Source organism: Dryobates pubescens, chromosome 2 (assembly GCF_014839835.1).
Source record: "Dryobates pubescens isolate bDryPub1 chromosome 2, bDryPub1.pri, whole genome shotgun sequence".
Classification (NCBI taxonomy): domain Eukaryota; kingdom Metazoa; phylum Chordata; class Aves; order Piciformes; family Picidae; genus Dryobates; species Dryobates pubescens.
In genome coordinates, this window is record NC_071613.1 from 19,262,804 (window position 1) to 19,289,938 (window position 27,135).

The 27,135-nt window shown below is 44.3% G+C and overlaps 1 protein-coding gene across 1 annotated transcript in view; it reads right to left on the reverse strand.

Annotated features, from left to right (window-relative positions):
• PLCL1 (phospholipase C like 1 (inactive)) overlaps positions 1–25,265 on the reverse strand; it is a 212,471-nt gene extending 187,206 nt beyond the window's left edge. Inside the window, exon 1 of the mRNA XM_054171404.1 lies at positions 24,796–25,265. Coding sequence (XP_054027379.1) covers positions 24,796–25,068 — 273 coding nt within the window. The 5' untranslated portion in view covers positions 25,069–25,265. The remainder of the gene's footprint in view (positions 1–24,795) is intronic.
• Positions 25,266–27,135: the final 1,870 nt, after the last annotated feature.

The window sequence follows — 27,135 nt, forward strand, 5'->3', positions numbered from 1 at the left end:
TTCTGAATGTGATGAACCCAATTTGAGACTGAAAACATTCTACTTTATGAAAACATTGCCATCTGGCTACTACTACGTTTTCTGATGAGCTGCAAAACAGCTCCTCTCATGAGTACTTCATCCTTTTTATCCTGTTTGTATGAAAACTGGACAAAGACATCTGATGGCAGTTGATATGGAGATGAGCTAAACAGTTCAGTCCCCAAAACAGATCTTGCTCCTATTTAAATCAATTTCAAAAGCACATTCATGTTTGCTTAATCCCAAAAGCTGTGCCTCTTCTTCACAAAAATCAAGTTATTGCCCTCAAAGCCACAGAAATTATTGTCCTTTATCATGACTGAGCCTGAATTTTTTCAAGTGTGTGTTGGTGAAAGAAGGTTCAGTTCTCCCCCCCACAAAAAACCCCACAGCCTTTCTTAAAGGCATAGCCTAAAATGGTCACAAAGTGCAATATTAGGTGGTGAGCTTAAAAGCAGTCTGCAGGCTCCAGAGTGTGCAGAGAAAGAGGTTAAGAAACTTATTCTGTTTAAAAGAGCCCAAATTTCCTTACCCAGCCTATTCCACACTTCAGACCACTAACACTCAGTGAAAACCAGTAAAACAATTATCCCAGGTACTTCTCTTACGTCTCTGGCCTATTGCAAAGCTCCAAAGACATTTTTAGATCACATGGCATTTCAATTTTGTGTTCAATCACTGGTTTGTGTTGCTATCAGAAATGCAATTGCTTGGGTTCAGATCTAAACACATGGAGTTTCAAATGAACGTTAGGGTAAGGCAGGTCCATCTTGCACCCTTCTCTTTACTTACTGCGCATCTCAAGGAGTCATCACACAGGAAAGCTTAACTGCCAACTAGCTGAAGTCACACCAAGTGTTGCAGTTTTCCTCCTTAGAGTATTAACTCACTCAGATCTAATCAGTTTTGACTGGAACATGTAATGTAATTTTTACCTCTAGAGAAACAGGCTTCTTGCCAAAGATGCACAAGATCAAGCCTGTGAAGTTGCATCAAAGCATGCCCATTTTTAACAGGGCATTTTCTGTATGTATTTCTCCACATACAGTCATTTTTTTGACCAGTCAAGAAAATTGCTAGAACTGAAAATGAGTTTCACAAAGAGAGGTATAAAAGGAATGAAAGAATCATTTAGGCTGGAAGAGACCTTTAAGATCATTGAGTCCAGTGTGTCAGCTCTAATCTTAATTGTCACTTTGCTCTGAAAGTTTGACAAAAATGACAAACATCAAATAACAGAAGCATGATCATACTTCCTTTTGCTCTGGAAGGCAATTCTCAGCCTTGTGGAGGGCTTGGACATGAGGAGTTTTGCCAAGTGACATGCTGGGTTTTTTTCTTTTAAATCTCCTAAAGAATTAAGGACAAAACAGAATGCTAGGGATGGAAGGGACCGCTAGAAATCATCTAGGTCAACCCCACTGCCAAAGAAAGGTCACCTAGGACAGGTCACACAGGAACATGTCCAGACACATCTTGAAAGTCTCCAAAAAACCTCCACCACCTCTCTGGGCAGCCCATCCCAGGGCTGTCACACTCACAGTAAAGAAGCATCTCCTCATGGTGAGGTGGAACCTCCTGTGTTCCGGTGTGTGCATCTCATCTCTTGCCCTGTCACAGGGCACCAGAAGTCTGGCCCTTTCTCCTTAACACCCACCCCTCAGATATTTATAGACATTGATAATATTCCCTCTCAGCCTTCTCTTCTCCAGACTAAACAGCCCTAGCTCTCTCAGACTTTCCTCATCAGAGGAGAGATAGTCAAGTCCCCAGTCATCCTCATAGCCCTCCAGTGGACTGTCACTGTTAGACTCTCTCCAGACAGATCTGTGTCTCCCTTGACTTGATTGGGGAGCCCAAAACTGGACACAGTATTCTAGGTGCGGTCCCACCATGACAGAGGGGGAGGAGAACCTCCACAGACCTGCCAGACACCCTTTTCTTAATGCACCGAAGGATGCTTTTGGCTCTCTTGGCCACAATGGCACACTGCAGTCCCATGGAGAAGTTGCTGTCCACTAGGACTCCAAGGTCTTTCTCCATGGGGCTGTCTTCCACCAGGACAACCCCTAATTTGTAGTGGTGCTTGTTGTTACTCCTCCCTAAACACAAGGCTCTGCACTTGTGCTGTATCTGTATTCACACAACACTGAGTGTGCAGACTGCCTCAAAGGCATACATCCTGTTTTTCAAACACTCACCAGAGCAGAGAGGACTCATTTTACCATGAGGCATCATGACACTAATAATAATAAACCAGGTCGGAAGAAACCTTCAAGATCATCGCGTCCAACCCATCAACCAATCCAACCCACCTAAATAACTAACCCATGGCACCAAGCACCCCATCAAGTCTCCTCCTAAACACCTCCAATGATGACGACTCCACCACCTCCCCCAGCAGCCCATTCCAACAGGCAATCACTCTCTCTGTATAGAACTTCTTCCTAACATCCAACCTAAACCTCCCCTGGTGCAGCCTGACACCATGTCCTCTTGTTCTGGTACTGGCTGCCTGGGAGAAGAGACTGTCTACAACCTCCCTTCAGGTAGTTGTAGAGAGTAATAAGGTCCCCCCTGAGTCTCCTTCTCTCCAGGCTAAGCAACCCCAGCTGTCTCACTCTTATTATCTACAAAGCCCCATCTATAAGTTTGCAGTGGATGAAGGCAGGCAGCAGTATCAGGCTCAGTGTATTTTCACAATGATTTACATCACAGATTCAGTGAGAGCTTGTCTGCTTGACACCAAGGGCAAAGAACTGACCCACACACAAAAAGTGGTGCTTTAAAAGTCCACTGGCATGATTAGAATGAATAATCCAAGACCTAAGCTTATCATTTCTCAAAGCACTCTAGTCCACACTGTGGGACTCACAGCAGAGCACACTAAGCTTCTGCTTACATTACATGAATTGCTTAGGTAGGAATAAAAATATTTGTGAGCTATTTCTGTGTCTCCCAACTAAAACCTCTGTGATCCCCGACAATGTTTTCTTCTTCCCATGTCCCTAATGCACAGCTATGGCAAATTCTGGATTTATGTGGTGCCAACATTTTTCAGCAGAGAAGCATCATTTGGGAGAACACTATCACCTTCTTTCTAGAACAGAGCTGCTGCCCCAAAAAAGGTTTATCCAGACCAAATTTATCCTTTGAATTCACTTTCATAGAAACTTCTGTAGGAGCAACACAATTTAATGCCCCAGGCTAAGTTTTCTTTCCAAAGCTGGACACTGCTGCCACAGTAAGGCCTACAAATCAACTGCCAATGCAGTGAGGTCTTTGATACCCCAAACTCTTTTGTTCCAAATATATTTAAAACCATTATTATTACTATTACTATGAAGAGAGAGGGATGGGGAGACTAAAAGCCAAATCAGAAGATCCAGCAATTTCTTCTGCAGCTATTTGTCTGGAAGCTGCTTCAGCCCAGCACTGTCCTTCACTAATGCCAGAACAATTCATCCTTCAAACCCAATCTCCAAATTGTCTGGATCAAAGTACATAAGCATTTTGTTAAAGCACCCTCATAAGGCCCAACTAATCATTTAAACATCTTTCCTGGATTAACAAAAAAGCCTTGGGTTTGGACTAAGTAAGAGTATTTTAACACAAACAATATCCATGCAAAGCCTGAAGGATTTCATTTGTCACCAAGTCTGCAGTTATCTCTACTTTCAGAATAAAACTGACAAAATGAAGACAGGAAGAGGAAGTAATTCATCCACCAGCTTTAAGACCTCTCTAAATCTCAGAAGAATCAGTGAAACAGTATTTAGAGGAAGGTCCCACCCAGCACAAGAAAAGCTGATTTCTTCAACCCCTCTGGAATACAGAGCTGAGAAGGAAGCAATCAATTTCCATTAATGTTTACAAGATTAAACCGAGGAAGAAAACATCTCCCTTGTGCTTACAGTTAGTTGGATTTTTATAATATCTTAGTAACAAATAAAAACCTAAAATACATCTTACCCAAGTTGTAACTGTGGCAGAGAACTATTCATTACATCTAAACTTCATTTGACCCCATGGTTTCCATTAGATAGGCAAAGAATCAGCGGTAAACAACACCAAGGGAGGGTGTTTGTTCTTCTGAACCACACACTCTATTACATTTGTGGCCATGCTGTCAGGAAAACAGTGCACTGCCTTACAATATTGCTTTATGGTAGGATGTGTGTTTGACAGCCAAAATCCAGGCGCTCAAAGGGAGAAAGGGAAAACTTAGGTTAGCTCCCTTTAGCTGGAACTGGAAGGCTGTCATAAATGGTTCTATAGTAACAAGTTACTTAAAGATGCAATAAAAAATATTTAGAGATTCAACTATCTCAAGACTGGAACCATCAGAAAATAGCTACCACAGAGCAAAGCACCTGGAGGGACAGTGAGCTAAAGGACACTTCAATACATGGTATGGCCAAGCTTAGCAACTCTGCAGGATGGTCATTACAAGCTACTGCAAAACAAATTAGCATAAGAAAGAGAAGAAATTACACTGTTGAATAAACATCCTCTGAAAAATCAGAGGTAGTAGTCAATGAAGTCATTGCACACAACAAAAAGCTTTAAGGAATGAACACAATGGAGTATCCCCTATGCCTTGCCCCATATCCCCACAGCAACATCCTCAGCCTCTCTGTCCTTTGCTTACAACTGCAAGTCCTTCCCCCTGAGAACCTGAAGCTGCTCCTCAAGTACCCTCAACTCATCAGCATGTCCCCTCACACTCAACCATCCCACCACAGAAGATAGCACCACTCAGCTCCCTGGACATTGCAGTGCTGAGCCAGAAGTTACAAACTTCACAGCATCTGACTCCACCAGCATGGGCAGCAAGTTCAAGAGGATGGTCACAAACAGCATGAGCAGCTGGATCATGTCAAGGAAAAGCTGCTTAGCATATGCACTGTGCATCTTGCACAGTCCAGGTATGGTAAAAGGAGCTGAAAAAACACAGTTCCCACCAGGACATCTGCAATAACAAGAATAGATGTTCCATGGACAGCAGATTGCCATCCCCATGGTTGTAACCTTAGAAAACAAGATACATCTGAAAAACAGAACAGAGCTATATGGATTTTAAGCAGAATAACAACTCACTGATTTTATGTAACAGTAGCCTCTAAGGAATGATCTTATTGCTTGGCTGCAGACGTAACCATCCTGAAATCCCTTCCCATTTGTATCCAAAGTAAACCTCTTAGGAATGTTTACTTTCCCCTCCTAAAAACTGCAAGTTGAGATTATTTTTTTAATTTTTTTTTACTTTATCACTTTACAAACACATTCAAATAACTCATGACATTGTTCAATCACTGCAGTTCCTGCCATTGTTTCCTACAAAACTGATCACCACAATCCTATATCCTTCGGCCTTGCCAGCAACATGGACAGTGGGATCGAGGCACCCTCAACATATCCTGCAGATGACACCAAGCTGTGTGGTCCAGTCAACACAGTGAAAGGAAGGGATGCCACAGAGACCTGGACAGGCTGGAGAGCTCTGCCCAAGCCAACCTCATGAAGTTCAACAAAGCAAAGTGCAAAGTCCTGCACCTGAGTCAGGGCAATCCTAAGCACAAAAACAGGGTGGGTGATGAGAGAGCAGCCTTGCAGAGAAGGCCTTGGAGATGCTGGTGGATGAGACACTTGACATGAGCTGGCAACGTGCACTGGCAACTCAGAAAGCCAACTGTGTCCTGGGCTACGTCAAAAGATGTGTGGCCAGCAGGTCAAGAGAGAGGACTCTGTCCCTCTATTCTGCACTTGTGAGACCCCACCTGCAAAACTGAGTCCAACTTTGAAGCCCCCAGCATAAGAAGCACATTGAACTATTGGAGTGGGTCCAGAGGAGAGCCATAAAGAGGATCAGAAGGCTGGAGCACCTCTCCTATGAGGACAGGCTGAGGGAGCTGGGGTTGTTCATCATAGAGGACAGGAGGCTCTGAGGAGACCTTAGATCAGCCTTTCTGTACCTGAAAGTGGGGTGACAGGAAAGCTGGGACTTTTTACAAGGACCTGTGGTGCTAGGGCAAGGGGCAGTGGCTTTAAACTAGGTAGACTTAGGTTGGACATTATGAAGAAGTTCTTTACTATGAGAGTGGTGAGCCACTGGAAAAGACTGCCCAGAGAGGTTGTGGATACCTCAGTCCCTGGGAATGTTTATAACCAGGCTAGATGAGGCTTCAAGCAAGCTAGCCTAGTAGGAGGTGTCACTGCGCAAGGCGAGGGGGAGTTGAAACTAGATGATCTTTAAAGTCCCTTCCAACTGAAGCCATTCTATCATTCAGTACTTTCCCTCATTCACTTAAGTATAGATAATTTAAATCTGAAAATATTTTCAGCCCAATCTTTATAATCAGAAGTCAGAATTTATTGGAACCTTAAAAAAAAACACAATTTGGAGGTGTCTTCTCCAAATAATGGAGCATTAACAGTGCTGGCAAATTCCAAGGAGAATGTAAAAAACAAAAACCAATACCACCACCTAAATTCATCTTGGATACAATTCTGCAGGACAGAGCAGGAAGAAAATAAAGCAATGTGCAGTCCTGTTTTCCTGCACTGCAGCAGGTGGTCTCAATTTCAAGAGTGGCAATCAAGACTTCATCTGTGAAATATCTTTTCCCCTAGTTCCATCCTTTACTTGAGTGGTTTTCAACACATCCACAGAAGTCCTCTTCCTCAAAGAGAGGAAGATTTTACATTGGCATTATAGGTGCACGGTAATAAGACAAGGAACAATGGACACAAACTTGAACACAGAAGCTTTCATCACCTCAGTACGAGGAGAAACTTTGAAACAGGCTGCCCAGAGAGGTTGTGGAGTCTCCTCCTCTGGAGATTTTCAAAACCCACCTGGATGTGTTCCTGTGTGGCCTGCCCTAGGCGATCCTGCTTTTGATAGAGGGGTTGGACTCGATCTCTGGAGGTCCCTTCCAACCTCTAACATTCTGTGAGGGGGAAGGAGGGCTTCCTTTAAAAGCAACCAACTGCGTACTTAAGACTTAAGAAATAGAATTAAAACTATAGGAAGGGGGAGAAAATTTGTTCTCTGAGTGAAGGATCACCAAAAAGACAGAAATTAAGCTTCTAGCAAGGCCTCTGTCAAGATTTACATATGACCTGGCCAGATGGTCACACTGTTGTACTGTATAAAGCCACTCCAGGAGAAGTCCCAAGAGAAGGCATCCAACCTGGCAAGAACATGTGGATTCCAGCAGAAGCAACCAAATCCCAAGGTAAAATCTCTTCATCCTTGCCAAAACCCAAAAGGTATTTCCATTAACTGACTTCAGTAAAGTGGTAGAAAACCCTGAAGTTCAGCAAGTGTCACGGAAAAAGGAAAATTCTGGGGCTAAAGGGATTCCATCAGTCTGGAAAAAATCAGAAACCTAAATAGTTTCAGAACAGAGTCCAGCAAACCATGCATCATGAATGCTAAGCAGGATCAGCAACCAAGACTCTTCAGCTTTTCACGTTAGTTGGGAAAGTAATGTATAAATAATCTGCATCTTTATATGCCAAAAGGAAGAATCATTTGCAGAAAGAGCAAGACATATATCCACTGAGATTTAAGACCAGCTGCTGCTATAGGAGTAACTCACAAGTAATATTTGTCATGTTTATGACACAGGCTTTAACATCACTTTCAGTAAAAGCTGTTCTGAAGGGAAGGAGGCTTTCCCCCCCAGTGATGAAGACTAGAATCCATGGCCAGCATGAGACTGGCTTTCCAGGGTGCAGCCAAAAAGCCCAGCACACGAGACAGCATGTCCTACTCAACCTCACTCTTAGCCAACAAGACAGCAAAATCCAGCGTCCTCGAAGCTGGATGGAGAAGAAATGAATTTAATTTCTATTCTAACAGAATGGTCTAAAAGACTCATCCTTCTGGAGAGCAACACTCCAAAGACTCCTTTCTCATTAAATAAAAGAATCTTTTTGCTGCCTTCTCTGTGCTCTCTCGACTCTTTCTCCAACCTCTTAATCAATGCTGTAACCACCCTGCTTTTGGGGAAGAAGCTTACAAAGAAGCAAATCACCCTGAACTTCTGTTATGCTGCAGTGTCCTTGTAAATGTTAAAAGAATGAGAGTCTTTGCCTGTCTTTCTCTTACCAACAACCTTAAAGTGAAATGCACACAAAGCATTTTGTCTTCTTTGTCCAGCACCTTGTATTCCTTTCCAGAAAGATGAAGTGTGGGGTTTTCATGTCTGAAAGCATTCTGACACGCTTGAACTAAAGACTCGGTGCTACTGGGGGTGGGGAAAGAAAACCACAGTAACTCCTGCATGATCCAAAGTTAGCTTTTCTAGAATCCTAGAATGGTTTGGGTTGGAAGGGACCTTAAAGATCATCTAGTTCCAACTCTGCTGCCATAAGCAAGGACACCTTGCACTAGACCAGGTTGCCCAAGGCTCCATCCAACCTGGCCTCAAACACCTTCAGGCAGGGGGCAGTCACAATTTCCCTGAGCAACCTGTTCCAGCGTCTCACAACCCACACTATAAATAACTGCTTCCTAATCTCCAGTTTAAATTTCTCCTCTTCCAGTTTAAAACCATTCCCTCTCGTCCTGTCACAAGCCATTGTAAAAAGTCCTTCCCCAGCTTCCTTGTAGGCTCTGTTCAGATACTGGAAGGCTGCTCTAAGGTCTCCCTGGAGCCTTGTCTTCTGCAGGCTGAATAGACCCAACTCTTGCAGCCTATCCTCACAGGAGAGGTGCTCCAGCAGTCTGATTATCTTTGTGGCCCTCCCCTACACCCTCTCCATCAAGATCCATGTCCTTCTTGTGTTGGGGGCTCCAGAGCTGGAAGCAGTGCTCTAGGTAGGGTCTCATGAGAACCCAGCAGAAGGGCAGAATCCCCTCCCTGTCCTGCTGCTCTCACTGCTTTGGATGCAGAGTCCAGCACATGGCTGCCTTCTGGGCTGCCAGTGACCATTGCTGGCTCATGGTGAGTTTTTCCATCAGCCAACACCTGTAAGTCCTTCTCCTCAAAACTGCTCCCAAGCAGTTTCATGCAGAAACTTTTGCCAGATGAAACAGAAGTTTATTAAAGCATTATTAAAAAGAAGAAAAAAGCCAAAACACACCAGTACTCATCAAACCTGATGACAACATTGTATTCTCTCTGTTAATAGTCCAACCTTAGCTTCACAGTGAATCTCTCACAAGTTCTGGCAAACCCTGATACGGTGGTGCAGAACCCTGAAAGCACTCAAGAAAACTAATTTGATACTGAGCTTTGAACTACTCAGGGACATGAAGTGAAAGCACACATTAGTGAGAGGCACTAGCAGAGCATTGCAATGACAGGAAACTAAAATCACACTGTTTTCTGACAGTCATCTCAAATGGGATTTAATCTGGATCTTTATGCATTGCTTTTACAACTTCAGTCAATTTGTCTTCCACTTCCCAAGAATTTCCAAGAGCAGGCTAGGCCACAGATCAAAATCAAGGAGCAGATTGTGATAGTAACAGGCTTACAGTGGATAGTAAGTGGAAAACAAAAGAAAAACCAACCAACCAATCAAAAATACAAACCAAATAAACCCAAACCATCAAAATGCAAATTCAACATTCACAGGCTGATCAACACTGCCATGGCTTGACCAGCCATTTGGAAAAGGCAGCACATCCCAAATAGTTTCAAAGCTGCACAGATGTAATTCCAAAATACAGGCCAAAACCCCATTAAAACATGGACAAAAGATTGAAGATGTAGGGATTTTTTTTAACCAATGTAATTAATGGTCTCCATTAACTGGTGACCATTTGTTTTGCAGTAACATAAACTGCTCTATTTTTAAGTGGCAAGATAAAAGAGAATAAAACAGGAGAAAGCAGCAGTATTTGGCCATAGAATGAGGTAAAGCAGCTATTTATAAATGGCTGGCAGACTCTGGCAAAGGTTAGAAATACTTAGCCAAGGGCTCATTAAGTCACACTGCAGGCTGTCTCCACTGCTGCCCTGCTCCACACATCCAGACACATTCAATAATGCCGGTCTCCCATGTTCCCGACTTTTAGTACACCACATGGCCTTCACAGAACGTACAAAGGATGGCTAAACAGGCTGAAGCTTTCACATACAAATTACCCTTGCTTACAGGGTGGGGGAAGAGGGTGGAAATACAGCAGAAATGTTACTAAAACATTTGAACTAGATTCATAACACATTTCACCCACCCCTTCCCTGAGACCTGGTAAAAGGGAAGGATTTTATAGGTCCGTCCCAACCTTTGTGGTCTATACTAAGAGACACCCCAATACCATCCTGTATCTTTCTGTAGTTTGACTCCAAGCATTAATTAACACAAGCAGCATCTGCCCCAGCAGCTTATTTGCACAGGATTAGGTGGGAAAGGTCCCACAGTTAACTCTTGACAAGCTCCGCTTTCTCTTCGGGCCAAAGAGCCCTTCCCTAGCAAACACCCTGTTGCACAATGCACACATCCTTCAAAGTCAGCAGGAGAAGGCATTTCCTAGAATGTCCTCCTCCAACTCTTTGAATGCTTTTCTAGGTGCAGTTTAACTTTTCTTGCTGCTTTTCACACCTCCCAGGACAAAGTACAGTGATGTCTTCAGGGAAAAGGGCACTCAGACAGACCTGTAAACCCAAATACCAATCCCATCCATCATGTTAAGCAGCTAAGCAAGGCTGGAATGACCTGCTGGGAGAGACAGAGGTAAGCTTCTCATGTAGTACACAAACTATTGAAGACAAAAAAAACAAACCACCCCCCACACACACACAAGAAGCCGCCCAAAACATAACAGCAAAGGAAGCATTAATCATTATTATCACTAGAAGCTTATCTTAGAAGTTAAGCAACCACTTAAGAAGAGCAGCAACTCTCCCTAGTGCATTACTTGGGTTATTTTACTGCTATTGATCACTAAAATCATCACAGGAGAGAAAAGCTTGGCGTTCTTTGGCTATTAGTGCCTCATCTGACATCATTAGAAGCTCATCTAACAGCTCTGTAATGCGGCCAGCCACTCCAAGTCCTTCTAGAAGGATGTTTAACACCTCCCTGACATCTGGAGTCCTAAATGCTCAGGAATTTGGCTTCTCCAGTCTTTTTAAAAAGGGGTTTTAAATTCCAATTGTAGTGGAGCTGTCACTACAGCTGAGTGTGTGACAGGTACCCCAAATTTCAACAAAGTAAAATCTTTTATACAGCAACCAAAACATACATCACACATGCAGTGGCAAAACCCTAGAAAAAGACCAAGCCAACCCCAAAAGAAACAATCAAACCCCACAGTATTTTCAAAAACATGTAAGGAGGGGGCGAGGAATCTTCAAATCTTCAAGTCCTGCAACAGGGCAAAATCTGGTGTACAACCAATATACAGCCAAGATCTCTGAGAAGCAAAAAGCAAGTTATATGAACATAAAATGTGTTTACGTATTTTCTACAACATTATTCTCTTTCACATCATTTACTTCCATAAATGCATTTATCCATTACTTTACTGCAGCATAATAGACCCAAAGAACCTAGCACCAGCTTTAGTTTAGGCCAACTCCTGATGATTGTCAGTTTCAAATCCAGAATTGTCTATGCTCAGTTTCTGTTTTAAAAAATCCTTTCAAATAAACCATTAACAATTGTATTTATGGTAGACCAAAAAGAGTAGGAGATAAATAAGAAGCGTTTGCAATATGGACCAATTATTTGGCAGTATAAACCATTGCATGTTAGGAACAAGGTCTTTAACATGAGGGTAGTGGAACACTGAAACAGGTTGCCCAGGAAGGTGGTTGAGGCTCCATCCATGGAGATAGTCAAGGTGAGGCTCCACAGGGCTCTGGGCAACCTGATCTGGTTGCGGATGTCCCTGCTTACTGCAAAGGGAGTTGGACTAGATGACCTTTGGAGGTCCCTTCCAACCCAGCCCATTCTATGATTCTAGAGCTTGCCTTCTTAGATCTCTGCTGTGATGCCAAATTAAAACAGGCTTCCATTTGAAAAGAAGTTGTAGTTTGCAGTCATTACCAATTTTAGCTCTTCAGTTCACTAAAAGGAACAACAATCATTTTCCACTGCTAAAATGCCAAAATAATGCAAAATGTAGCCTAAAAATGACAGTTTAACACATTCTGTGAATTTCTATTATCAAAGTATATGTGGTACATAGGTAGACAGATGAGAAGATAATGAGTAAGTGGAACTGTGTTCTTTAGAACATACAGATACCCAGACATGAAAACACTTGAGTGTTTTCCTTGAATGATATTTGGAGAGCTGTGCAATACATGCTCCTGGCTGCAATATGCCACCACACCAGCCAGAGACACTCTGCCATCCCTGCGTAGGTGTATAGATAGATAAACAAAGTAAATGACATTTCAAATGAAATTAAGATCTCAGGATTCTACCACATCTACACCACAAGAAAAAAACCAAAGAAAGTGCATCTTTCACCTTTCAGCTGTTTGAAGGAGACAGAAAATGCTGCAACCTTTTTAGTTAGAAAGTTGATCTTTCCTCTCCTCACCCTGTGAACGGAACTCTGTGCCTACACTGCTCTTCTGAAATCATCACAGTTCTAAAAAACATGGCAAATGCACTTGCAGTAGGATATAGCTCGGTCTATTCAAGCTGAGAGCTGAGTATCTCTGGAAGAGATAAAGGCTAGTCTGGAGGAAATGCAGATTGTGGAAGGCAGACATCAACTGTAAATCAGTTTTCTTCAGAAAGCTGAGAAAAATGCCTTGCTACTTAGAAGGCAAGGGCCTGCTAGCCTCTGCTGCATACTCTTAAGCTTTGGGGGTTTATACTTCACAAAATACAAGTTCTAAATCTCTGTAAAGCAACAAAACTGCTCGTTTCTCCAGACCTCACAAGCACTGCCACCAATGGCACCAGCAAGGTGCCACTTCCCAGCACTTCGCTGTTCTGCACCAGTACTCTTCCATCTCATCCTTTCTTGGTGCACAGGATCATCCATCCAGCACCAACCCACATCTAAATGTGGGCCTGGATATTAGCCCTCAGGAAAGTGAGCTCTTGGGACAAAGGGACAGTCATCTTAACGACTCTCCAGGAGTTCATCAGAAGTGCTACATTTCACAGCATGTGCGACATTGTGATAGGGAAAGCCACAGCCTCTGCACTGTGCAAAGTAAAATAAGATGTTAACCCCATTTCATTAAATTAACCCTTTTTCTCATCAATGAAGCTTTACTTGTTCCAAACACCCATGCCCTCCCAGAATACACACTGAGCCCAGGCAAAGCATACTGCTTCAGCGTCACATCTCTCTCCCAAGACAAAACGTTTACTGATCTTCCCTCTCTGCTGCTGCAATTGAGCTTCTTCTGCAGAAAGACACAGCAGTCCTTGCACTAGTCTATGTAATCTACACTCAGGATGAGAATACACTGTAATTTAAGTAACCAGCATGTGGGTTTTGTAAAAGCAAGTCTCCAACGTCAAGAGGGATGGCTGCAGGGAACACTCCTCTGTGGCACTAAGGGAGTGAAGAGAATATTCTTCAGGCCGCAAACAGGCTCCGATTTTCTCTCAATGAAATTTGGAACAGTCCATTGAGATGAAATACTTCTAAACACTGTTCCTGAGCATCAGACTTGTGTGTCTCACCACGTTACAAAGGGGATTCCCTCTCATCTATAAAGATTTAGAAGAAGGGGGGGGAAAAAAGGCACTGAATCTGACAGAAATGTTAATATGCATTCAGCACACAGACCCTGCAGCAGCATCGCCAAGCAAACGACTCACAGTAAGTACATTTGTTTGTTAAGTCACCTCCATCTTCTTTTCTCCACTCAAATAGCAACTTACTCTTTTTTGGTGTGTTTCTAAGAAGAGCAACTGTTATCTGGAAACAACCACCTCACATTCATCTGTCAGCAGTAATGTTGTTCAGGTTTAAAGGAACACTGCTTTGCCAAACCAACCTCACCAGGTAGGATCGGCACCAAACAAAAATTTAACAAACAACATTTTGAGTCTGCGAGAGCCTGAAGAAGGACATTTCAAAGTGAAATGACAGCATTTAGCAATCAGGTGTTTGTGTTCAACCCAGTCCTTCCTACACTGATGGCAAGGGGTAAATTGCCACCGATTTCAGAGACTGCAGAAGCTGTTTATACTGAAAATCTGCATTGCTTTAGGGAGCAACTGCCAGTGTGAATCAGAACAGGGAGAAAGACATTCACAAGCTATATATACTATGACTTGCAATTCCACATTATAAACAAGTACAGCCAATTTTATGTAACACTAGAAGACAAGGCTCCCTTCAGGATACACCTATATTTCCCAGAACATATCTGCTTTTAACCCCATATCCAGACTCAGGTGTTACCCGACCTGCTGGGTCAGGCCCAGCAGACCTCACTCACTCCCACTGGGTGTTTGGGACTGAGCTCCATCCATCACAGAACACAAAACCTTTGCATGAAGTCTGTTTTCATACCTTGAATGAATTCCAATGTCTATGTTTTGGCCCGTGATCACAGAATATTTTATTACCATTTTTACACAAGATAGTGCCCGGAGGTGTGTTATACTCCAGTGCAACAGAATTTTGTTATTAAACCATCACATTTGTCAAGCTAATTTAACAAGCTCCTACACAATCTCATTTGGAAAAAGAAGAGAGATCTTACAGTAATTCATTCACAGGGCTCTCTTGATAGATCTGGCTTGAACAGATCAGCAGTCGCTTCAGCTGAGTAAAATGCAACTTCTAAGCAGGTATTACTGAAAATTCTTATAAAAGAACAAAAGAGGGGAAAATGAAATTGCATGGCCAGCCCGTGGCTTGGACAGGAGCACACTGCGATGGGTTAGGAACTGGCTGGAGAGCCGAGCCCAGAGAGTGATGGTGAATGGCGCCACATCCAGCTGGCAGCCAGTCACTAGTGGTGTGCCCCAAGGATCAGTGCTGGGCCCCAAGCTCTTCAATATCTTCATTGATGATCTGGATGAGGGCATCGAGTCCATCATCAGTAAATTTGTGGATGACACCAAGCTGGGGGCGGGAGTTGATCTGCTGGAGGGTAGAGAGGCTCTGCAGAGGGACCTCGACAGGCTGGACAGATGGGCAGAGTCCAATGGCATGAGACTGAACACATCCAAGTGCCGGGTTCTGCACATTGGCCACAACAACCCCATGCAGAGCTACAGGCTGGGGTCAGAGTGGCTGGAGAGCAGTCAGGTGGAGAAGGACCTGGGGTTGCTGGTTGATGGTAGGCTGAACATGAGCCTGCAGTGTGCCCAGGCAGCCAGGAGGGCCAATGGCATCCTGGCCTGCATCAGGAACAGTGTGGCCAGCAGGAGCAGGGAGGTCATTCTGCCCCTGTACACTGCACTGGTTAGGCCACACCTCGAGTACTGTGTCCAGTTCTGGGCCCCTCAGTTTAGGAAGGATGTTGACTTGCTGGAGCGTGTCCAGAGAAGGGCAGCAAAGCTGGTGAGGGGTTTGGAACACAAGCCTTGTGAGGAGAGGCTGAGGGAGCTGGGGTTGCTTAGTCGGGAGAAGAGGAGGCTCAGGGGAGATGTTATTGCTTTCTACAGCTACCTGAAGTGGGATTGTAGACAGGCAGGGGCTGGTTTCTTCTCTCAGGCAACCAGCACCAGAACAAGAGGACACAGTCTCAAGCTGCACCAGGGAAGGTTTAGACTGGATGTTTGGAAGAAATTCTTCATAGAGAGTGATTGCCCATTGGAATGGGCTGCCTGGGGATGTGGTGGAGTTGCCATCATTGGAGGTGTTTAGGAGGAGACTTGACAGGATGCTTGGTTGCATGGTTTAGTTGATTACGTGGCGTTGGATGACAGGTTGGACGCAATGATCTTGAAGGTCTCTTCTAACCTGGTTTATTCTATTCTATTCCAATACATAAATAAATACACACAAATAAATAAATAACCTTGCACTGCTTCCTCTGCAAGAAGCCAGAATCCCTCTACATTTACAATGAGAGTCCTCTATATTGTACTTTGAAAGCATCTTAACAGAACAATCTAATGTCAAGCTAAAACACGATGCTTTATTTTTCTATGCAAATCACAACAGTGGGCTAAAACTGACAGAAGGCACCAAGAATTTTTCCTCTCAAAAACCAAAAAAAGTTATCCTCACCACAAAACCAAAACTAAAACCCAACAGCTTAAATCTGATGCCAGGCACCTTTAAATAGGCATGTCACAATAACATGACTTGATGTACCCTGCCCAAAATAATCCAATAATCCCAAGACTGATGTTGTTGATGTAAGTGGCTCTGGAACAGGAATGTCTTTTCTCAGTTTTAATTAAGGTATATATACAGTTTTATTAGCCAAAGACTTGCAACTTAATAAATACAGGCATTAAAAATGAACCACAAAAACTGAGTCAGTGCAATAAGGATGGGGCTCAAAAATCACTACAACTGCGAAGTTCTGACATAAAAAGTTTCCTCAAGAAGACAGCATTCTTCATAAGTAGACTTCACAATCAAGAACAAGGCACTGACTGTAAACACACTCCTACAGCAATACATACAAAGACCTGTAATGGTGCCAGTACTGCACTGAGACTAGTGCTGCTTAACATCTTTGTAAGCCATATGCTGTGGTTTGGCCAACATGCTGGAGGGAAGGGATGCCATCCAGAGGGACCTGGACAGGCTGGAGAGGTGGCCCAAGACAACCTCATGAAGTTCTACAAGGCCAAGTGTGAGGTCCTGCACCTGGGGAGGGGTAATCCCAAGCAGAAATACAGGCTGGGCAGGAAATGGCTTGATAGCAGCCTTCAGGAGAAGGATTTGAGGGTATCAGCTGATGAAAAACTCACCATGAGCTGGCAATGGTCACTGGCAGCCCAGAAGGCAGCCATGTGCTGGGCTGCATCAAAAGAAGTGTGAGCAGCAGGATAGGGAGGAGATACTGCCCCTCTACTCTGCATTTGTGAGACCTCACCTGCAGCACTGTCCAGTTCTGGTGCCCCAAACAAAAAGGACATGGATCTTGATGGCAAGGGTCCAGAGGAGGCCACAAAAATGATGAAAGGGCTGAAGCACCTCTCCTATGAGGACAGGCTGCAAGAGTTGGGGCTGTTCAGCCTGGAGAAGAGAAGGCTCCAGAGAGACCTTAGAGCAGCTTTCCAGTATCTGACTGGGGCCTACAAGAAAGCTAGGGAAGGACTTGTAGTAACAGCTTTAAGTTGGAAGAGGGTAGATGTAGACTGGATACTAGGAAGGAAATCTTTACAGTGAGGGTGGTGAGACACTGGAACAGGTTGCCCAGGAAAGCTGGGGATGCACCCTAATCCTGTGAAGGTGTTCAGGGCCAGGCTGAACAGGACCTTGAGCAATGTGGTCTAGTGGAAGGTGTCCCTGCCCACGATTTTCAAGGCTCCTTCCAGCACAAACCATTTTAGAATTCTATGACTGGTCTTCAGAACTTCTTAGTATTCAATAAAGGCATTTAGCCTTCCACACATCATAAGTTTTTTTATCAGGTCTGAGTAGTTCCTAAACTGTTGTGCAGCTCAAAATCCTTGAAATCATACTGGCAAAAAGAAAAGAAAGCTAGAATACATGTATAATAAAAAGTAGTATTAAACATCATTCCTCATTCCTTGGATTAATCACCAAGGTACTACCAGAAATTACACTTTCCAGGGGCATCCTGGAAAGCAAAACATGCTGATGAGGTTTGAGCATCATCAGCTAAAATTTTTCTCCAAGGATAAATTATTGGTCCTACAGTAACTGCCTTGACATCTACTGTAGGGAAGGACAGGGAAAAAAAAATACCATTAACTCAAACCATTTTTGTTTCAGATGGAGCTGATCTCAGTGGAACTACAGAATGAATAAAATATCATCCTAAGAAGCAGAGTTTGCATCTCTGCACAGATATTAAAAAACAAAAAAACACCGACATTTTTATTTGGAAAGCAGCAGAAAGCATTCCTCTGCTGCTGCTCTACCCATCACAGCCATCATTCCAACAGAAGGTAGGGTCAAGCCAGCGTTTATGTGCCTCTGCACAGCAGTCCTTCTGCACAGAACATGCCTTAAAAACAAATCAACCAGGATCACCAACTTCATCCCTTATTCCTGACCATATCAAATCCTACACCTTACCCAGAAAACCTGTCAAGCAAATTCCTGAAACCACCTGCCAGAGCTTGTGTTTGACGATCACTAGACCTGCTGGTCCCCCACAGAAAGGACATTGTCCCAGCAGTTTGGAAAAGGCCGCTCTTAGGGAATTTCCATGGAAGATATCCAAATATTCCTGACTATTACAATACCACAGACACAATACCATTATCCATCACCACCCACACGTTTAATCAGATCACCAGTCATGTCTTACACTATCTGCTACATGGAATCAGCTGACAAGGAAAAATTCTCCAGAGCCAGCAGTCAGCACAATAGACAAATACACTATAAACTCTAATAGAAGCAGTTTGCCCTGGGTTGTTGGAGTGTGGGGTTGTTTGGGTTTGGTGGCTGGGTTGTTTTTTTTTTAAGAGTACTAAAATTTACAGAAGGCAGTGTAAAGGCTTCCACTGGTTTTTAAAATACTTTTAGCCAGGCCAAGTTCTCCCTGAGAAGTTAATTGACTTTTTACCCAAGTGCAGAGATGACTGCAAATTGGAATTACTGTATTTTGTGGCAAATCCAACCATCAGAAATAGGAAGTCTAGTTTAAACATGAAACCATTCCATGAAACTGAATGGAAAGAGACCATCATCTATTACTCATAGATCGACTTGTGCACAAGGCATATCCTCAAATGCTCAGCAGCAAGTGTTAAGTGACTGCTGCATAACAGAAGAACCTCCGAGAAACTTTTCTGGCAAAACCTAGATCTCTGAGAAGAAGCTGGCTGAGCCTTCAGGATAGTGTCATGAGACCCACATGCCTAAATCATGCATCTGAATTTCACTTTATACACTGAAGTCTTCAGTGGATTGTAGTCTACAGATTATTATTATCAATACCCAAAAAAATTTCCACAACACCTAAATTCTTTCGTGCTACGATGTTATTTTAGGCACAGCCACTGTGGAACTACCAAAGCTGCTTTGTTTTCAGGGAAAAGGTAGGGGCTAAACCCCAATCTGAAACACCCACTGCCCTCCAAGAAAAGGCATCTTCATGAAAAAATGCAACAGTTCCACAGTACCACTGAAGATCAAGAGTTTTTCTAATTACTGGATATAATTCTTTCAACCAAAGCAGGTCAACAACCAGCACAGGTCCTGATCAAAGTTATCTCAGGTAGCTGCTTGTGGGGGGAAAAAAAAAAAGGGGGGGGGGGGGGGGGGGGGAAGGAAACAAAAAGTGCTGGATAGAATATAGGTGCAACAAACTAACAAAACAAAACCCCCAAATGCTGTAAAACTTGCCAAAAAAATAAAGCTATATATGTAATTCTAAATAACTGATTAACAGAGATTATTTTCATTTCCAAGTCATTTTTAAACTAGCAATAGCTGATAACAGTCTTCCATGTCTCTTAATAGTGTATTAAAGTTTTCCTTAACAAATAGATCTGGGGTTAGACAAAGGTCAGTCCAGGCTGGTATCCCAGGTACAGGAGGATATGCACCAGGAGACAAATAAACAGCTGGAAAGTACAAAGTGGTCAATCTCTGTTGCGCCTTCCCAGTGTTAACTGCTTGTAGTTTAGGGACTTTCTAAGTCAGATGTCTTTGGCGCATTGCAATGCTGTCCTCCATCAACCTGTCGTTTTGTACCTGCTTGAACCCATTTACATTTCTGACTGCCACAGCTTTCTGTGGCTGTTAAGTACATGATCTAATTTCATGCTGTGTCAGAAAACACTTATTTTAAACCTGCTGCTATAACTATCACTGGGCTTCCCCTACTTCACACTCTGCAGAAGAGTGAACATCAGTTCCCTGGTTCTCTCTCCACAATGTTTGCAAATTTACATACATTAAAATATCACCCAACAGTTACCTTTTTCCTTCTCTTCTCCGGGCTATTCAGTCTGGAGAGGAGAAGGCCCTGAGGAGACCTTATTGTGGCCTTTTGGTATCTGAAGGGGGCCTACAAGAAAGCTGGTGAGGAACTTTGGAGGGTGTCAGGTAGTGATAGGACTAGGGGGGATGGAGCAAAACTAGAAGTGGGGAGATTCAGATTGGATGTTAGGAAGAAATTCTTCACCATGAGGGTGGTGAGACACTGGCACAGATCACAAAGGGAGGTGGTAGATGCCCCATCCCTGGAGGTTTAAGGCCAGGCTGGATGTGGCTCTAAGCAACCTGACTTAGTGCGAGGTGTCCCTGCCCATGGCAGGGGGGTTGGAACTAGATGATCCTTGAGGCCCCTTTCAACCCTGACAATTCTATGATTCTATGAACCTGATTAATTTATCATTTTGTGACAGTCTTTCCATAGCTGGGCACGTCATTCTTGCCCTTCTTTATACCTTTTCAGTATTCTAAAATGTCTTTTCCTCCAAAAGACTTTCCTCTTTTTCTGGGGTAGTTATGAATATGCCAAAGAATGCAGTTCTGGTAGAATCACTATCGGGCTACCAACTAATGAGATCTGTGTTAATGAAATCTTACATAGTCACAGTTTTAGATTACTAAGTAGCAAGTATCTAAATGTAAGCTTACACAGCAAAAATCTGAGTAACTGGAGGATCATTATAGTCCTTGACAAATTCTGTTGTGAGAAAAAAAGTCTTCAACAGTCACATTGCACACATGAAAGTATCACATATTTAAACCACTTTAATTCTGTCACCACACTTCAGAACACAGCTTGAAAGAAACTAAGCCTTATTCTTTTTTTATTGTAGGTTTATCTTTTTTAAAGCTAAAAATGTCACTAGGATAAATAAAACTTCTTGAAACAAGACAGCTTGGCTAGATGCACTTCCACTAATGAACTCAACTGCAAAGTCCCAAGCTTTGCAGTTCTTAAGACTAGGAAAATATGACAGGCAAGGACAAATAAACAAGCTTTGAAAAAAGGAAGGGGAAAAAAAAAAAAAAAAAAGAAGTGCATGAAAGAAAAGCAAATGGCCTTTGAAGAACCTCAGCGGAAGGTCTCACAGCTCGACTGCGAATGAAGTTGAAGCCTGACTCTGCAGTTCCTACTTCAAGTTCACTTCTTGGGTATAGTCTGCTGTTGCTAACATAATGCAGAGCTGTGTTATCTGCCACAGGATCATAACACAAATACCCAGGAAGTAAAAAAGCAAACACATGGTCCCAAAAGTTTGTACCGCATGCAAACAGAGACAGACGCCTGGCAAGAACTGACAGGGAAATATTTTGGTTTACATTTACAAACTATTTCAGTGGGCATTACAAAAAATGACACAGCCTTCCTACTCCTTCATTAAAATGATACTACATGGCAATGTCAGAAGGACATGCCAGAAGGAAAACAACATCATTCAGCTCTCTTTACAGCCCCACATAGGAAGGCTTGCAAAGCCTTACATACAAAAAAACCCAAAATGCCACCCCACACACACAAAAAAAACCCAACAGTTCTTCACTGTCTTCTGCTCTCCTGCCTTAGAAGTGGTTGCAATTAACATTGTATTTCCAAACAAATTACTCTGGGTTCTTCATAAAAAAACCCAACTTCAAAACATGGAAATGCTCAGCAAATAATTTAGCCAACAGTCCATCTTCAGGCTTCTTAAAAAATGGGTCAAGTTCTGCACTCTTGCCCCTTCTCCTAACCATGGTACTCTGCAGGCTCCTCATGGCAAAATCATTTTTGCACCACTTCTGCAGTAAGATCTTTACCTCTTCCTTGCAATAACCACCCCCCAAAGACCAAAAAAACCCCAAAATAAATCCCAAAACACAACTAATACACATGTGTTAGGGCAATTTGCTAAAGCACAAGAGAAGCCACTGCTATTTCTCATTAATGCTGCTTCAAATTTACCTCAGTCTACAAGAGCTGTGAGCATCAGCAAAGCAAAATGGGAATAAAAATATTCCAGCTACATTTTGTTCCTTTTGTAGAAATGAGTTTTCTTGTTTCTGAAGCCAAATATAGAGCACATGAATGCACTAAAGATTATCTCAAAGGGTTCATATTTTACTTGCAGTATATGCCAGATGTAATTTGCTGCAGGAAAGGAGTTTTTTAAGCAAGTTCAGTCCTTCATAGTTCACAGTTACACTGTGGATGCCAAAACACTACAGTGTAAGCAAGTCTGGCTTCCACTGGAATTGCACTCAGATGTTAACCTTGAAACTTGCAGAGTTCCAGAAGATAGCTGGGGAAAAATCACACTAAAAGCATATTTCATCATCTAAATCTACAGAATTTTAACTTCTTGCTTAAACCAGTGAAACCATCCCCTGCCTAAAGCACACCTTGAAGTAACTGGGAGAGAAGTGGGAAGAGTGCAAGTGTTCCAACTCCTGCAGAATAAGAGCTTGTCCTTCGTGTGCAATTTCCCTTGCTTCTTTAAGGCCCCTCTTGCAGTTGGTAAAGGCAGCTTAAAGAAAGTGATGGAATACTATTTTGACTATAGATTCAGATGACTATATAGACTTTTTAGAGCAAAACAAATAATATAAAACTGCAAAATTCATTCCCCTGCAAAACATACAATGCTTACACAGAATTCTTGCATGTTGAAGTCATGAACAAATAGAAAAGGTAAATTGGGGGGAGGTTGCATTCCAATTCCATCTAATGTTCCTCATGAACATTACCTAGGACATCAGAAATTCCTAAAATATGCCAACAAATAAATTATTTAACTTCCCTTGTGGGAAGATAAATGTCTTGCCCAGTCCAAGAGAAGCATAGCCTGTAAACTCTCCAGTTCAGATATCTGCTATCAAACACAACCATCTTATCTAAGTTAATTCATCATCTTACCAGTATTTAAGATTATTTCAGGTATTGTTCATTCAATTCCTGTCATAAACCCATTCCAGACCCTTACAGTGATTGGAGTAATTGTCTGATTTCTAAGCTGGAACTCTGGGGCTGTTTAAGGCCAGATGAGGCTTTGAGCAGCTGAGTGTAGTTGAGACATCCATGCCCACAGGAGGGAGGTTGGAGTAAAAGATCTTTAAGGTCCCTTCCAAATTAAGCCATTCTGTGATTCTATGAATAAGCATCCTTTGTTCCACAGACATTGCTGTCCTAGGAATCAGATTTCTTTCTTATACCACGTTCAATCCATTGACCTTATCAGCCCATTCTATCTGTCCTTCTGATCTTCTCCAGTTTGAATGCACCACCCCTAAGTGCAGCCAGCTGAGTTTACTCAGTATCTCACATAAGGCTTTACCAATTCCTTATGTAATGATGTCTTATCCCTATCAGAAATCTCTCTGTTGATAAAGACCATCCCAGGATGCATCTCCAGAAATTCCTCCAGCTGGAAGATAGATCATTTTCACAGTAGCATTGCTAAGTATCAACCCATAGTCAAAATGCACCCAGTCATGAGAACTTACCTACCAGACTGGTGCAGTGTGTAAAAACTGTTATATGTTCTTTATATCCAAAAGTGTGGATTTGCAACCTTCACATAATTCCAAGAGAAAATACCATTTCCATACCAAAACACTTCCCCAACTTTGCTCCTGATTTAGCAGATCATTTATGTAACTTCATATTGGAACCATTCCCACCACAGTCAATGGATGCCTTTAGAAGGCAAGGCTAAAGCCACACTTCAATGGTTTGTTCGATTAAATGGGTTAACATTTCAAGGTGGAATTTTCAAAGGATCCCGGAGGCTTTTTTACACTTCACTATCTCTGAATGTTAAAGCTTTAAAATGCAAAAAGAAAACGTTTTGTTTATCAATCCCTTCAATGGATCTCCCAGACTCTAAGAGCTAAGCTGCCTTCTTTGCTTCTTTGCCTTTGGTTAAGAGCCCTGCCCTCACACATCTACCGAGGTGAAGTCTCGTTTCCCACTGTTCTCCCGATGCCTTCCAAGTGCAAATCATTCCAAGAGGACTGCATGTGAGCATGTGCCAAATTAACTTTTCCCAGGAGACTTTATTCACCGTCTCCTCAGTGATTGGCCTGCGTACTGGCAAGAAAACATCACTTAATCTGAAACCACACCGTTTATTCTTAAAAATTAAATTGGGAGACAAACCAGACCAACGCAACCATAAGGCCATTTTCCCTACCAGTTTATAACAAAGGCGGCGAGTGCTAGGAGCACGCCCAAGCTGTCAAAGTCACACAGAGAGTGTTACACCCCCGGAGCTGCTCCGCAGCAATCTGTGCCACATTCAGCCTCCTCTCACCGTGTGCCAGCGCGGATTTGGATGCTCAAGAGCCAAGGATACCACGGCTGCACAAGCCACTCGCTCTGCCTCTAGCTGCTGCATGAGCACTCAGTAAGAGCCGGAACAAGCCGCTACGCCAGAACTTCACAACTCAGCGGGCAGCTTCTCCGCTGCCAAACTCACAGGGCACAGACAACTGCGGCCGGGGCCCCGCCACGCAGCCCTCTCCGCACAGCCCATCACCGGAGCCAGCTCCCGCCACACTGGCTGGCCGGCCGGGGACGCCCCCCGGGACAACGCCTACGAGCATCCACCTTCCCGCGGAAGGCTCCGGGAGGACAACGCTACAGCACCGCCGCCCTTGCTCGGTACGAGGCAGGGCAGCGAAGCGTCAGCTTCACCTGAGAGGGGCGTGGGCGTCGGGTTCTCGCCCGCCCTGGCTCCCTCCCCTGCCGGCACGGGCTGAGGAGGGACCCGCGGAAACTTGCCCGTGTGGCGGTTCGCCCCTACCTTGATGATGCTGCTCCTTCGAGGGGTGGCTTTGGCCGCCTCCAGCAGGCAGACGTCGGGGTCCGGGGTTGCCGCCACTCCAAGGCTGCTACTGGGGAAGCGCTCAGCGGTACCGACGGCCGAGACACCGCTGCGCCGCTCCCGCCTCCTGCCCGCGGCCGCCGCCGGGGCGTCCAGAGAAGCCGGGTCCATCTCCTCCTCGGCACGGTGAGCGGCGTCCAGAGAGACACGGCCCGCCGCCGGCAGTTCTCTGCTGCCGGCAGGCTCTGCCATCGCCCCGCCGAAAGATGTCAACTTCTTCGGGGCGCTAGAAGGGCAACGGGGAGGGGACACACACACCGACGAAGGGCGTCCCGCGGCTCTTCCCTCAAGGTACGGCGGCAGCGACAACTTTCCCTGGTGGAGCCATCACTGTTCTCCGCAGCTGAGGTTACCGGCGCGACACTCTGCAGCCCACCGCGGTGCCGGAGGAGCGGAGAAGCAGGACAGTGCGCCCGGCGGGGCGGCCGCGGGGAGCGGCGCGCAGGAAGTACCGCTCTGTTGTGACAGCAGCCGGGCGTGTTGTGACGGGCGGCGCTGACGGACGGGTCGCCGGGCCACTCAGCGCTGCAGTGGCCACCAGGGGGGCGCCGCGGCGACCAATAGGCTTCGGAAAGGGGCGTGTCGCGGGCGGTGCGCGGACCGCGGCGCGCGGCGGCGGCGGGCGGGCGAGAAGCAGGCAGGGCTGTGAGCGAGGAGCAGTGAACTCTCATCGCACCTACCACGGTTCCCAGCAGAGGGGCGTGGGGGATCGTCCCGTCCGTCAGGGGGAAGCGTCTAATGTGTACTAGGAAGCAGAGCGAATACTTCCCGCGTATATTATAGGGAGGTCTGAGCTGCGCCTGTGTCAGGGCGAAACCGGTGTGCGATGAAAAGGGGCTTAATAGGCCAGTAGGGATGGCGTTCGTGAAGAGGCACAGGTGTTAAGAGTGGAGCCGCAGCTACCGTCAGCCGTAGAGCTGAGGTGGTGAAGGGCAACGCCACGCTCAGAGCACGGTTACTGAGGACGAACAAGCAGAGCCCAACAGCGCGAGGGGAGGGTCTCGCTTAAGACGGTTGAGACCCAAAGCAGAGCAGACGGGGCTGCGACTTAGTCTCCTTCTGCCCACAGCTTGCTGCTGAGGCCCCCCTGTGCTCTTCACATCTCTGGACCCGTCAAGATCGCCGGCCCAGGGCAGGGACCCGCTGCCCTCAGGACCGCCGTTGCAGGGCTAACACTGCCCCCAGGCGGCACAGGAGAGCGGAGAGTGGCGGCCGGTTCCCGCGTCCCGGGCCCGGCACCAAGTAGGCGGAAGCTCTCAGAATCTCCGTTTCAGAATCTCTGAGAAAGAGATTATATAGAGAAAGGTAGGGTTAGGTAAAGTGGTGGTCACTGGAGAGGTAAGACTGTTCAAAATTACAGCTCTTGGCCTTTAAGGCAGTGAAACTCAGTGGGAAAATTAATTTCTTTCCCGTTTCTTAATTTCTTAAAGAATGTGTTGAGCACCTGTTGTCAGTCAGTGATTAAGCTGGAAGGAATAAGAAGTAACCTTCTTACCCCAAGCAGTCAAGAGCTACAGGACACAACTGACACTTAAAGGATGTGAATATATAAAATATTTCTTTTAAAACTCGTCAAGGTTACCAAAGCATTTATCATGTGTAACAGAAAGAAATCCTTATTGAGGGACAAAGCTAAATACCACTGAACTATTTTTTTTCATGAGCTTCCATCTATATTTGATGTAAAAAACAAACAAAAAATAAAAGTCATGATACATGCAGAGAACTGGTTGGTTTGGGGTTTGTAGGTTGGTTGGGTTTGGGTTTTTTTTCCCAATGAGATAGGCCACAAAATAAGTAACATTAAAAGAAGATACAAAATATTCACATTAAGGAAACATAAAAAAAAAATAAAAAAAAACAACCAAACAAACAAACAAAGCAACAACAACAAAAAACCCCAAACACTGGAGAGGAAAGACTGATGAGGGTACGGAGGGCTCAACCCTAGCCTGCATTGGAGTAGAGAGATCATGACCCCAGTATTGCAACAAAGACAAAAGAAAACCAGAACTAAGAAAACTCATGGTTACATTTCTACCTCCTGTTACACAGCCTAATCTAAGAACACTAATTTAAAGACAAAGGCCATGCAGGATATTAGAGGAAGTTATTACTTCATGTAGAAATATCAGGTTTTTCATCTATTTTGTAGAATCTATTTAAAATTTAATCACTGGGTAAATTATCTGGGAACAGCAAAGTCCTCTCCATAGCTGGAGTCTGCTGCATCTACCAGAAACTTTAGCCTGTGGCACA